This window comes from Alligator mississippiensis, chromosome 7, assembly GCF_030867095.1.
Source record: "Alligator mississippiensis isolate rAllMis1 chromosome 7, rAllMis1, whole genome shotgun sequence".
Lineage (NCBI taxonomy): Eukaryota > Metazoa > Chordata > Crocodylia > Alligatoridae > Alligator > Alligator mississippiensis.
Genome location: NC_081830.1, coordinates 15,734,471 through 15,748,303, shown reverse-complemented (window position 1 = coordinate 15,748,303; position 13,833 = coordinate 15,734,471). Strand labels below are relative to the sequence as shown.

At 47.5% G+C, this 13,833-nt stretch overlaps 2 protein-coding genes across 2 annotated transcripts; both read left to right on the top strand.

The window, feature by feature from the left end:
- The first annotated feature begins 2 nt into the window (after window positions 1-2).
- On the top strand, window positions 3-923 carry LOC132251833 (olfactory receptor 6F1-like). The gene has a single exon (XM_059731756.1). It carries the CDS (start codon window positions 3-5, stop codon window positions 921-923), a length of 921 nt encoding a protein of 306 aa, XP_059587739.1.
- Window positions 924-10,882: 9,959 nt separating this feature from the next.
- Window positions 10,883-11,845, top strand: LOC106738433 (olfactory receptor 6F1-like). The gene has a single exon (XM_059731755.1). The coding sequence runs from the start codon at window positions 10,883-10,885 to the stop codon at window positions 11,843-11,845; it is 963 nt and encodes a 320-aa protein (XP_059587738.1).
- The last annotated feature ends 1,988 nt before the right edge of the window (window positions 11,846-13,833 follow it).

Sequence of the window (13,833 nt, the reverse complement as noted above, 5' to 3'; positions counted from 1 at the left end):
GCATGGGGAACAACAGCAATGTGCAAGAGTTCATCCTCCTGGGATTCCCTGGCACGTGGTGCTTCCTCTTCTCCCTCAGCATGGTGTTTTCTATGATATATGGCCTGACGGTCATAGGGAACACGTCCATCATAGCCTTGGTGTGGACCACCGCACACCTCCACACCCCCATGTACTATTTCCTCTGCAACCTGTCCTTTCTGGATTTTTGGTTCACCACAACCTGTGTCCCCAAAGCTGTGGGCATCCTGCTGGGGAACAGCCAAGCCATTTCTTTCTTGCCTTGCATCATGCAATTGTTCCTTCTTCTCTCCTTGGGCGCTACAGAGTGCTTTCTACTAGCGGTTATGGCCTATGACCGTTACCAGGCTATCTGCCACCCCCTGTGCTATAGCTCCCTCATGAATAGCACCTTCTGTACTCAGCTGGCCTTTGCCTCATGGCTGAGTGGTTTTCTGGCTATTTCTGTGCTAGTATTCCTATTATCCAGGCTGTCTTTCTGTGGCCCGAACATTATCAATCACTTTTTTTGTGACATAGATTCCTTGATAGCTCTGTCCTGCACTGACACTAGTCTTGTCGAGTTGGCAGCACTCTGTGTGTCAATTATTGTTGTCGTGGTCTCATGTGCTGTAACCTTGATCTCCTACATCTACATCATCTCCACCATTTTGAAAATTCGGTCAGCCCAAGGCCAGAGAAAGGCCTTTTCCACTTGCTCTGCCCATCTCACCGTTGTGACTATCTGGTTTGGCTCTGCCATTTTTCTGCATGTCAAGCCTTCTGCACCAAATGCATTGGACAGGAACAAGTTCATCAACATTTTTAATACTATAATAACTCCACTTCTAAACCCTTTCATTTACACTCTAAGGAACAAAGAAGTGAAGGAATCTTTTAGAAAGGCATTCAGTAGAATGTGAAGTGGTTTTCAAATAGCATGGGAATAAAGGATGCATCCAGATGAGCACATATGTGCCTCTCACAGCATCTCAAAGCAGTTTGAGACACCGCAAGTGGCACGCTGGGAACAAAAGAATGTTCCCCGCACTGCACATTTGCAGTACAGGCTCTAAATTCGACACCTGGAAATCCAGGTATCAAAAAATAACCTGCGGAAAAAGGTAAACCTGCAAGGCACTTTCCTGTAGCATGCCATGAAGCCAGCTGGGGTGGGCCCCTCCAAAGAGATGCTCTGGCATGCAGCCAGAGTGTCTCTATGGCTGCCCATTACCCCAGTGGTCCACCATGCTTGCTCAGTATGTGGGCAGGCAGGAGTGGTGCAGGCTGCAGTGTGACCTGTACCCAGGCTCTGTTCCAAGGAAGTAGAGACTGGGGGTGTTGGGGACTGGAGGTGGAGGCTGTGAGGGTGTGGAGGACTGTGTATGGGTGGTGGGCTGCTCAGGAGGGTTGGGTTCTCTACCTTGCAACAACCGCCCTGCAGCAGCGCAGTAGGGCTGTGTGAAATGGCAGCGTTCCATTTTGACCAGTGTTTTGATGAAGCAGGATTTCGTTTCGACTTTTGTTTCATTTCGAAAGAGCTTTTCTGTTTTGTTCTGTCGAAACAGGGTTGAAACGGTGAAACTGTTTCTATGTTTTGCCCATAGGATATAATGGGGAAGGACAAAGCAGCCCAAAGAATCCCCTGCACCTATCTCCTTGAAAACTGGCAGGCGTTGTGGCCTCAGCAGGGGCCACCATCCCTGCAGCTTTCACCCTGCTGCACCTTAACACATACAGTATCACCCATGTCACGAGTTTTGCTTGTCCAAAGCTTGAGGTACAGTTTCCCCCAAACCCCTGCACTTATCTCCTTGAAATCTGGCAGGCTTTGTGGCCTCAGCAGGGGCTAGCACACCTGCAGTTTTGACTCCACTGTGGCTTAACACATACACATGACATGAGTTTTGCTTTCAAGATTTTGGGGTGCAGTTTCCCCAAACCTCCTGCACCTATCTCCTTGAAGCTTGGCAGGCTTCATGCCCTCAGAAGGCACTACCATCCCTGCAAGTTTCATCCAAAGCAAGCCAGGAGAATTACAAAGTTATGGGCTGTTTTGTCCTTCCCCATTATTGCCTATGGGCCCAATGTCAAAACAATGTTGAAACTGCAAAATGTTTGGACTTGCCTCATTTTGTTTCGAGGCTGTTTTGACTATATCTGTTCCATTTCGATTTTGCTGTTTTGACCTCGGAATGGGTCGAAACAGCTTCAAAACAAAATGTGGCGAAATTTTGCACAGCCCTACAACACAGCCCACAACCTGCCTGCAGCAGCAGCAGCCACAGGGCGCTGAGTGCCCTCCTAGAAGAGCCCCCCTACAACACAATGCAGCGTGGTGCGGCCCTAGCCACCCTGCATCTGGTGCTGGCTGTGTCACGTGTCACAGGCCCGGCTCAGCCAAGCCTGGGGCCATGCACCTTCAGGGAGGTCTGGGCCACTTTGGGTGTACCCCGGTTCTCGTCACTGCTAGCAGGGGCTGCATGTCAGGCTGAGCCAGACTAGGTCCTTTCCCCATGGAACATGTCTGGACTGGCCCAACAGCATGCAGGGCACTTGGGACCCTTGTGCACATAATTGGCATTTAGTCACTAAAAATGTCCCCGGTTTAATTTTTCTTTCTTAGTTTAAAATGGCTTAATAAGTAACATGGATGTGATTTACCATACAATGGCTTATTATGCTATAAATAGTAAAATGTGCTAGACAGCATATCAGAGCTATTTTACCTTCCTGCCCTTTCAGTAATACTTTCCTGCCAGGTGGCATTTTAGGACAATATTTGATATTTTGGTTGGTTCATTTTCTTGGGTCATGCCGAGTTGCTTTTGTCGGGGGGGAGGGGAGTGTTGGTGGTTTTGCTTGAGAGACATGCATTTTTGGGTGGTTTTTGGGTTTTTGGGTTTTTTAGTTTATAATACACAGTACTGCCCACCTCCCCTGCAAAGCCTCCAACTTTTTTCTGGGTGCTTGCTGCTTGTTGCATGGGGCGCTGCTGGTTGGGGAGGGAAATCTTTTCTTGCAAAGGTCCGCAAGAGTGAGTTTGCCTGCCTCCGCCTCACAAGTCTGGATTGGTATTTGGGGTCTGTGCCTCAGGCCTCCTGAAGGGGCTGTCCCCTACTCAAGCCTGGTCCCAAAGCAGTTCTGCCCCCAGCTTTTGCTCCATGCTTGCTGCACCAGGCACTGGCTCTGGGGTACACTTAGGGGTACACAAGGGTACACAAAGGGTCTGGGTGCCTCGTGTCTCATGTCATTTGTATCCTCACGGCTAAAATCAGGATTTTTTTCCAAAGCTGAGAACCAGTGTGGGGGTGGCCTGGGGTTGTTATCAAGGTTGATTAAGATTTCTTGGGAATCCCCTGCCCAGGACAGCTTCTCTCAAAGTGGGGCTGGGGGTGGAGGCTGCGATCAGGCCACTCCAACTCCCTTTCCCCCTGTGATTACCACACAGTGACCAGCATGAGCTAAAATCCCCACCTGCCAAGCAGGGCCATGGTGTGGGCTGAGGTGAAGAAAGAAACAGCCCAGGCTCAGTGAGAGGAAAGTTCTTATCACTTAGACTATTTGCATGTTAATCTTTACCTGCTGCATTGGCAGATCATGATCACCTGCAGTCATACCCCCCCAGTCTACAACCAGACCCCTTCAATACGTGTTCCCCTTCCTGTCCTCTACCCTCCAAGCTTGCCCCACTTCCCTGGTACTCCTGTTCCTTTTAAGCCTATTTTTGTTCCCAGCAGCATGTCCCTGTCCTTCTTTGACCACCCTCTGCTTGCCATTGCTCTGCCTGACAGTCATATTGCTGCCTCTTTCTGGGAGTGCAGGGGGCTGTGGGTCAGGAGTGAGGGGGACCAGCTGGGCTGAAGGGGCAGGGGGCTGCAGGTAGGGAGTGAGTGCCCCGGCATCTGACACCTTGCCTGTGTGCCACCGGGGGACTCTCCTGGACATCTCTGGCCAGAGTCTTAGCCAGCCCAAAGCGTGGTTTGTGCGTGCCAGGCTGCCAACTGACAGTCCCCCATGCCCACTGTACTAAGTGTATAGGCTCAAATAAGGAATTTCTTTTGGGCTGGAATTAGAGGTGGAAATCTTTCTTGGGCCACCCCACGCCATGCCTCTGGTTTTTCTAGTTTTCTGTTTTTCCTTGAACTGGGATGTATTTTGGGCTGGGGTTACAGCTGGAAATTTAATCTGGTCCAGCCCATGTGGTCAGAGGTGTCCAAGAGAGCCCCACAGTGCCACAGAGGCATGCCATGGGGCAGCCCTAACTCTGGAGTGTAATAGCCACATACAACAGTGTATGGGAATGGCAGAGATTCGCCCAAGTCTGGGATGTAACAGCTGCATATAACAGTGTATGGGGAGGACTGAGATACACCCCAGAGCTGGGTGCAATGGCCCCATATAACAGTTTAGCACAGCCTGCACCATATACTGCCAGGGCCCTTCACTCCTGATTCACAGCCCCCTACCCTCTCAGGAGCGGTGTGCAGTGGGTCCCAAAGGGCTCAAAGCCCTGAGTTGCAGGAGGCAGCTTGGGTTCTTTCCGACCCCGCTCTGGCATGAAGCCGGGCAACTCGATGTGCAGACAGCACATGGAGGATCCCAGAGGCACTAGACCCTGGAGCTGGAGCTAGTAGCCCAGGGATTGATAGCTCAGTAGCACAATTTTGCCTGCCATGTGGGAGACCTAGGTCTGATTCTCAGCCAGGGCACCTGAAGGTTGAGTTTCTTGCAAAAAAGAATCCCACTGGGGAGCAGGTTCCCCTCACCTCTTTACCCTGACTCACTGGGGTGCCTAATACTATGCCTCAAATTTTGTGGGATCTGCATCTTATATTTTGTGAACCCCATGCTTCAAATCTGTTGTTGATTTGTCTACGTTATATGTGTATGTTCCCCTAAAATCCCTTTGACTCCCGTCTGCTCCCCTGTTTTCCCCAACTCTCCTGGGTGCCCAGGGAAGGGGAGTACCATTATCTCCAAGGGTCCCCTTGCCCCCTGCATTTGTGTTATATTCCACCCTGTTCTTTCCCTATGAAACCCATAGATGGTTAAGTTCCAGCTGGTCTTGGCTCTACTCTATAGGGGATAGGAGAAGAGCTGCTCCCCCTTAAGCAGCTACCCTTCCCATAGCGTACTAACACCTGCTAAATCCCTTCAATTGGAGATGGGGTACCTCATCTGAGTACCACCTGGGTTATATTTACCACCCAGGTTACCCCTACCCTCCCTGCCCTGCCAATACCCATCACTCCTGCCCTGCCCCCCGCAGCCATGCCAAACCAAAAACCCAGTCCAACAAAAATTTTAATTAGCCTGAGTCTTGAACTCCCTGACCCATAACAATTTGATCTTTGCCATGAAGTATGTGCAAACATAGGGAACGTTTTTTTTTGGAATCCAAAAAATTAGTATTTTTCATTAATCTGAACCTTGAATTAAATGACTAGTAAAAAATTGCAACATTAATCCCTGGAGTCTTGTTGAAGTATTACAATAAAGATTCAATGGATTTCCATAGATTACCGAGTGAACCCAAGCGTCACCTGGTGGTGTAATACTTGCAAAGCAGGGAAAATCATGTTTTCGGGCATAAGTCAGATCCACGTTGAAAATTTAAAATGATTAAAAAAAAAACCCACATGGAAGAAATTCAGGAGCTAAAAATAAAACATCAGAGCTGTTTTAAATTACCGCAATAAAAAAAACAAAACTAAAACAATAAAATCAGCTGACAACGTGGATACACAGTGGCAATTTTTGTCATGTGGACACAGGAAAAGTGTAACATGGTAACAGGAGAGGTGTAATGTGGACAAGCACCCTTGGAGACAGGACCTGTGCTGTGTGCTCTGCAGGGGCCCAGGGCACACACAACTCCTGAGCAGCCTCCCCACCCCCCCCCATCAATCCACCCACAAAACCCACACCCCCAAGCCCCCCCACAAAACCCTCTCCCAAATAGACAGCCCCATACCCACCACAACCTCACCCCCACAAACCCTACACCCACCCATAAACACCCCCAACCCTGCCCCACTAACCCCACTCCCCCACCTCTCTTCTCCCCCAAACCCCACATTTCCCACCCCCAAATCTCATACTCTGCATGCCCAACCAGCCACTTAGGATAGGCAGGACCTGCTGGAGGGATCTGAGGTGCAAGGGCAACTGCCACAATGCAGCCCTGCCCTGTGTCCACACTGGTAATGAGACATGCGCCATAGACTGGGGTGGGGTCCTGGTCCCAGGAATCCCTTGGGGGTGTTATGGGCTGGGGGCATATGGGTAGAGGTGGCAGCAGGGGCATGTGTGAGAGAGAGAGAGATGGGGGTCAAGGTGGGGGGGTGCTTTGGGTAAGAGAGGCCTCCAGAGCCAGGCTTAGAGCCCCCCTCCCCCACTAGAGCAGCCTGTAGACCAGCCTGGAAGCGAAGGGCCTTGAACAGCCCGGTCCCTAAGCCCCAGTCATGGGCTTTCCAGGAACAGCATGGGGATCATTGGGGCCTGGTCACAAGCTCAGGGAGCAGAAGAGCAAGGGCTGGCACTGCTCAGAGCCACAAACCAGTGAGTGTGACAGATGCAGTTGGACTCATGTCCTGGTCCATGGACAGTTGGACCCATGTCCAATCTCTCACCTGGGAGGCAGAAACTCTACCACACAGCCACCAGTGCTGGTACTGCTCCAAGTAATGTATATATAAAAGATTTACATTGTGGTAACCATTTTTTCTAGAAAAAAGCAGCAATTAAGTTTGTGTGCTGTGAACCAGGTACAGCAAGAAATGAGATAAGATACAGGGGCCCAAAAAGGGTGGGGATGGCACAACCTGGGACAAGAAAACAGATTGGAATGTGAAAGATAACATGTAACCAAGATGAACATATGCAAAAGGGTGGATGGTGATTGGTAGAGAAACCTCCAGAGTCCACCCATTGACCGAAAGAAGAGGGTTCATGGCCTTAGACATGTGCTTATAGCAAAAAGGCATGTAAATGAATGAAATGCATAGGCGAGTCCATGCTAACGATGCAAACAGTAAACAGAGGCGGAGCTTGAGATGGGAGGAGACGTGGGTGGAACAGAAGGAGGGAGGGAGGTGGAGTGAATGTTAATGAGGATAAACCAAAGTGTATAAATGTAAGAAGAACCCATTGTTCGGGGCTGCTCCTCACCTGTTATGGCGAGAGAGCTCTCCCTAAGCTGTCTCCATTCTGAGTAAAGCTGTTGCGAGCAATGTGTGCTGGTGTTTACTCCCTGCTCTGCTCTGGCTAATGAATAACAGGATCTACAGGTAATTGGACCATCATCTCCCTAGTCGTTAGGCGCTGCATGGAGTCGGGGTCTAACACTTCATAGTTCAATGACCGAGAGACAAAAACAGTTACAATTGTGGACGTTACCTATGTTCACGTATGTTGTTTTACGTTAAATAAACCCAACGAAGTGGCCTGAAAAATTGAAAAATAAAACAATTGAAAAAGAGTATTTGGGGTTTACAATAAAGCAAATTGATCGACCACATAAAGAGACAAGTGGATTCTTTTTAGTGGTAAAGTGTCTGGGGGTTTGTCCATTAGAGCGGGAAGCGAAACATCAATTGACAAGAAAAAGGTTCCACCTGTATTGCCGGGGTCATTCTGCGTTTGTAACACCTCCCGACCGATGACTTCAAGTAAGATCAAGATGTAGCGGGCGAGAGTCAGTTTCAAAATGTAGAAGTACTCCAGCTGGCCTTCCTGAGAGGTAAGAAGAAATTAAGGGAACACCCCCTGTCACAGTCTTCATACAGGGAAACAGTGAATAGTTTTGGTACTACAAGTTGGGGATCAAAACTATTTATAGAGGACCAGTAACATTCACTGTCCTGCAATTCATGTTTGTTTTTCTGCAGCATTTTGCTTGTTTCCAGTGAGTTGGAAGGGTCAAGTTGTAGATGGAGAAACCAAGACAGAGAGAGACTGATTGAAAACATTGAAACGCATAGTGTAGGAAGTGTTTAGCAAAAGCAGGAGTAAATCCTAACTGTGTGACCATTCTCCATGTTCCAAGGAAGTCTGTGATATTCTCTTGAGCTTAAACTCTCAAGGGCTCTTCAACAAGACAAATATAAACCAACCTTCCTTCTGTGACCAATTTGAGCTACATTTCATTAACAAGGTATGTACAGATAAAAATGTTGGATGCCAATGGAAAGTGTTGCTTGCTGATGAAAGAAGGGCATAATTTGCTACTGTGTTTTGACTTGGAAATGTGAGGTTCTCTTTTATACTATGGATGAAAATTGCATCCCTCCAGCATGTTCCCAGGCCTTTTTTAACATGCTAGAAGTGTGTAAAGTAACTTTAATATGCTTGCAAACCAGGTGTGCTAGTATTGTTGCATGCTGATGGGAACAAAGCTTTATGATGCATCATTTATTAACAACCAAAAGCATTTTGTCTCCTTTGGAGAGAAAAGTAATGATGACAAGTACAGGAAATGTGCACTGACACAGTCCATTGACAAAACTGGTAGCATGATCCACTACCTAAATTCAGCTTACAATTGATTTAAAGTTTAGTGTACAGGAAACCCTCACTATTCACGGGTTTGGCATTTGCAGTCTCAAATATTCACAAATGCAGAACTTGCATTTTAAACACAATTTACACACTTACAGAAGCTCCTTGGGAGCTTTGTGCTTGCTGCCACTGGGCTCCCGCCACCACCACACTCCTGCCATCACTGCCAGAGTCATGCGCCCCCACCCAGCAGCTGGGGGCACTGTGTTCATGAACTCAGTGCCTTATTCGCAGATTTTGCCATGCGTGGGGCATATGAGAATGTATCCCCTGTGAATGGCGAGGGTCGCCTGTATTAATAAATAGGCATCCTTCAGGTGATACTCACTCAAAATCCTTCCACAATTCTAAAACTTTGCCCTCAGACTACCAGTGTACACTGACAGAATAGCTATATTGCTTCTCATTAATATAACATAAAGTCAAAAGGAAATGGGGGGGGGGGGAGAGGAGGTTGTGAAGTGTGTAAGTAACAAATCCCATTTGGATTTCTTTGGTAATTATTTTTGGATCAACCAAAAATATTTTCCTTTGTGTTAAAATTTTAAAATTGGAGGGCAATTATTTCTCAAAATAATCAAAATGGTTTTCAATTTGGCACATTTTCAGCATTTCTAGATGCACAATTGCAATCTGATACCTTGCATTCTGTCCATATATCATTTTGCTTTGGTCAAAAGTATTAATGAGCCCACCTTAGTTCCTTACCTGTAAAATGGGGAAAATAATGCTTTCTTAATAAGTCTTAATAATGTGGAGACTTAGCATATTACCAGAAGACAAATGACTAGAATTTGGGCTCAAATACTTGGAAAAGTACTTCTTAGCAAGGTTTTGGGCACACAGATTATCAGGCTGAGGAAGTATCTGCAGACGGTCTGTGTTCTTCTTGGATGAGTGGTAAAGCGGGCAGAGGCCAGTATGTATGCAAGAAAGGCAGTCAGTAAAAATGTAAATTGAGCTGGTCAGTAGGTGAGAGACGGGGGGTGGGACTGTAAGTGGGCACCTGTCTCCTACCTACTGACCATCTACTGACCACCAGGGGTAGGAGGCTGGTACCTGCCCTTCCCCTCAGCTCTTTCCAAGCCCTGTGCCTCAGTTGTCTGATAGGGGCATGGGGCTGGGACCTCCCCCAACCAAGACAGTTACCAGGCCCCGCTCTGCAATCATGGGAAGGGGGCTGGAGAGCCTGTTCCCTGCCCAGTTCTGTGATCACAGAGTTTTGGAAGGAACAGCCTGTTCCCAGCCCCCGCTCCGTGATCACGATAGCAGAGGTGACCCTCACGATCATGATAGCACAGCTGTAGCTCAGAACAATCTCCCCAGTCCTCACTCCATAATTGTGATTGGGGAGCAGGTGCTGGGAACTCCCTGCTGCTGGGGCATGGGGATATTCTCCCCATCCGGGCTCTGGTGCTCCAGCAGCAGGAACCTCCCAGGGCCGGGGAGCAATCTCCCGCCCCCTACAGCCCCGCTGACCGGAAGTAAGGTTGCTGCTGGTCAGCCATCTCCACATGCCATACTGTGCAGTAAACAATCTCATGTAAATTTGCTACTTGTATTGACAGGTAACAAATTCTTTCATGATTGGAGGAAATTGCTGTGCAGTAAGCATGTGCACATGTAGACGGTGATGCACACTGTGCAGTGATTTGTTCTAATCTGTAGGAAAGCATCTCATGTAGATTCAAAGATTCATAGATTCATAGACATTAGGGCTGGAAGGGACCTTGGAAGATGGAGTCCAGCCCCCCGCTGGAAGGGCAGGAAGTCAGCTGGGGTATTAGGATCCCAGCAAGATAAGCATCCAATTTACTCTTCAAGGTGTTCAATGTAGGTGCTTGAACCAGCTCCGATGGCAGGCTGTTCCAGACCTTGGGGGCTCGGACAGTAAAGAAGTTCTTCCTTATGTCCAGCCTGAAACGGTCTTGCAGGAGTTTATAACCGTTCGACCTCGTCATCCCTTGGGGTGCTCTGGTGAACAAACGTTCCCCCAGATACTGGTGGTCACCCCTGATAAACTTATTGGTGGCCACCAGATCACCCTTGAGTCTCTGCTTTTCCAGGATAAAGAGCCCCATAGCTCTCAGCCTGTCGCCTTAGATAAGCCCACTGAGTCACAAGAAAAGCAGAAAGAAGGAGGAAGTATAGCCCTCACCATATGAATACTTAGTGTGCTGTTGGCCATTGACTTCCCTCTGCCTCAGTAATTTAAGCTTGATGGGGTCACAACATTTGGACAGAACCTATACATGAATGTTTGAGGAGGACAAGCCAGCCAGAAGCCTGTTCTAGATGTTTAAATGTCTTGTGATCTCTCATGTTTTCACAGGTGGAACCTGTGGCAAGGGTAGGCATGGGGAACCACACCAGCATGCAAGAGTTCATCCTCCTGGGATTCCCTGGCATGTGGTACTTCCGCTTCTCCCTCAGTGTGGTGTTTTCTGTGATGTATGGCCTGACGGTCATAGGGAATGTGTCCATCATAGCCTTGGTGTGGACCACCGCATGTCTCCACACCCCCATGTACTACTTCCTCTGCAACTTATCCTTCCTGGAGATCTGGTACACCACAGCCTGTGTCCCCAAAGCCGTGGGTGTCCTGCTGGGGAACAGCCAAACCATCTCCTTCACTGTCTGCATCTTGCAATTGTTTCTTGTTTTCTCCCTGGGCTCCACAGAGTGTTTTCTACTGGCCGTTATGGCCTATGACCGCTACCTGGCTATCTGCCACCCCCTGCACTATAGCTCCCTTATGAGCAACACCTTCTGTACTCAACTGGCCTTTGGCTCATGGCTGGGTGGCTTTCTGGGTATCTCTGTGTTGGCATTCTTAGTATCTAACCTGTCTTTCTGTGGCCCGAACATCATCAATCACTTTTTTTGTGACATAGATTCCTTGATAGCTCTGTCCTGCACTGACACTAGTCTTGTTGAGTTGGCAGAATTCTTTGTGTCAATTATTGTTGTCGTGGTCTCATGTGCTATTACTTTGATCTCCTACATCTACATCATCTCCACCATTTTGAAAATTCGTTCAGCCCAAAGCCAGCAAAAGGCCTTCTCCACTTGCTCTGCCCATCTCACCATTGTGACTGTATGGTTTGGTTCCATCATTTTTCTGTATGTCAAGCCTGCTGCACCAAATTCACTGGACACGAACAAACTCATCAACAGTTTTAATACTATAATAACTCCACTGCTAAACCCTTTCATTTACACTCTAAGGAACAGAGAAGTGAAGCGAGCCTTGAGGAAGGCATTCAATAGAATACGAATATGAATATTCAATAGAATATGGCTTTCAAATAGCATGGGCCTAATAGAAATATAGTCAAAAGGACTGTAAGTCATATCAAACTTCCTTGGAGGTCATTTCTATTAAAGATGGAAAATTAAAGGGAAAGAATATTTTTAAGGGTAACCAAATCATTTTCACTTACAACGTGATTAACATTGTCAGTTGGGGTACTGCACCATCTATATAACTATATAACCTGCCAGCCCTGCTGCCCACATAGCTTACATGCACACGTGCACACACGCAGTCTCTCTCTCTCTCACCTGCGAGCAGCTGCCCAGGCCTGCATGCAGAGCACATAATTCCCTGAAAGCCAATCACCTTCCCCTCTGCCCCCAGCCGCAAGCAGGCAAGCCACAAGTGCCAGGGAAAAGCAGAGGTAGAGCAAAAGCCCAGACATTTGCTTGTATTTAAAAAAAAAAAAAACTTGCCCAGATGTCAGACAGGGGATCAAAAACAGAGGACATGTCTGAGAAAACCTGAACATACGGTAACCCTAACTGCTCAGTAAGAGGGAATAGGTCAACGTCTACATGTGTAGGTAGTAAGGCACATTAAGGCTTTATGTGGACTGACTTGGGACTAAAGTTAGTCCCAAGTCAGTCCACACACACACACTGCTACTGTGCAGTAAATCGGGCATAAATATGATACCTGCATGATGCAGATTGTATAAAAGTGTGTTAATATACACTTAGGTGATCCTGTGTAGAGAGCCATCCCTCTCTCTGCTCCCCCAACTGCGGAGTAAGGCAAACCCCCCTAGAGTCCATAGCAATCTGACCATAGGGAAAAAATCCTTCATGGCCCCAAATATGGTGACTGGTCTGAACATGAGAGGAGAGGCAAGATCCTCTAGCCAGGAAGATCCTCTAAATGCTCCAGCTTTAATCCCATTGGGAGCATTGGCACATCCCAGTCTTAGTTGCAACCAATACCCAATGCCTCTGAGGAAGGCTCAAAAACATAGACACTTGTATCAGAAAAAGGGGTGAGGGGACAACAAGTAAAGCCCATAAGCATGAGAAATCGCCATGGCAAAACACAGGCCTATATCTGTACCTATATCACCCCTGGCCACTGCCTATCCTACCTCTTCTTGAACACCTCCAGTGACGGAGTCCACAACTTCCCCAGGCAGCCTATTCCACTGCCACACTGTTCTAACAGAGACAAAGGGTTGGTTTTTTTCCTGATCTCTCATCTAAACCTACTTTATTGCAACTTCAAGTCAGTGGTCCATGTCCTATTCTCTGCAGTAAGAGAGAAAAAGTAGCAGCCCTTCAAGTATTTGAAGACTGCTATCTTATCCCCTCTTCTATTGATGTATCCCAAAACCGCATTTGCCTTTTGTGTGGCTGCATCCCACTGCAAACTCATATTGAGTCGGTGATCTACCAAGACTCCCAGATCCTTCCCTGTAGTGCTGCTATCCAGCCGGCTAATCATCCTGTATTTATGTTTCTGAGGAGTCTTCCCGAGGTGTAGCACCTTTCACTTCTCTGCATTGCACTTCACCCTATTAGCCTCATCCCAGCTTTCCAATCTGTTGAGATCCTTCTGAATTGTGTTGCCTTCCTCCAGCATGTTCACAATCCTTACCAGTGTTGTCTCATCTCTGCAAACTTGCTCAAAGATCTTTCTGTGCCAGCATCCCAATCTTTCTGCATGTACAGCCCACTAAACAGGTCTCACTGTACACAAACAAAATATTCACAGTCTTGAACACTATTGGAGCATGACTATTTATCCCTTTATTTTCCACTGTAAGGAACAAAGAGGTGGTTGAGGTATTGAGAAAGATGTCCAGTCAGGCATGTTGTTATTGTCATCGAATAGTGCATGTGGTTAAGGGATCTGAAGTGAAACATTGAAATATGTCAATATCAAATATATTTTCCCCCATATCTAACTTTAAAAGGAATGTGAGATTTGTCCCAGAGCTTGGAAACTGGTTTGCATAAGCCTTA

Bases quoted from the DNA above. Each gene is read 5' to 3' on its own strand.
- LOC106738433 (XM_059731755.1), top strand. From the start codon at position 10,883: ATGTTTTCACAGGTGGAACCTGTGGCAAGGGTAGGCATGGGGAACCAC.
- LOC132251833 (XM_059731756.1), top strand. From the start codon at position 3: ATGGGGAACAACAGCAATGTGCAAGAGTTCATCCTCCTGGGATTCCCT.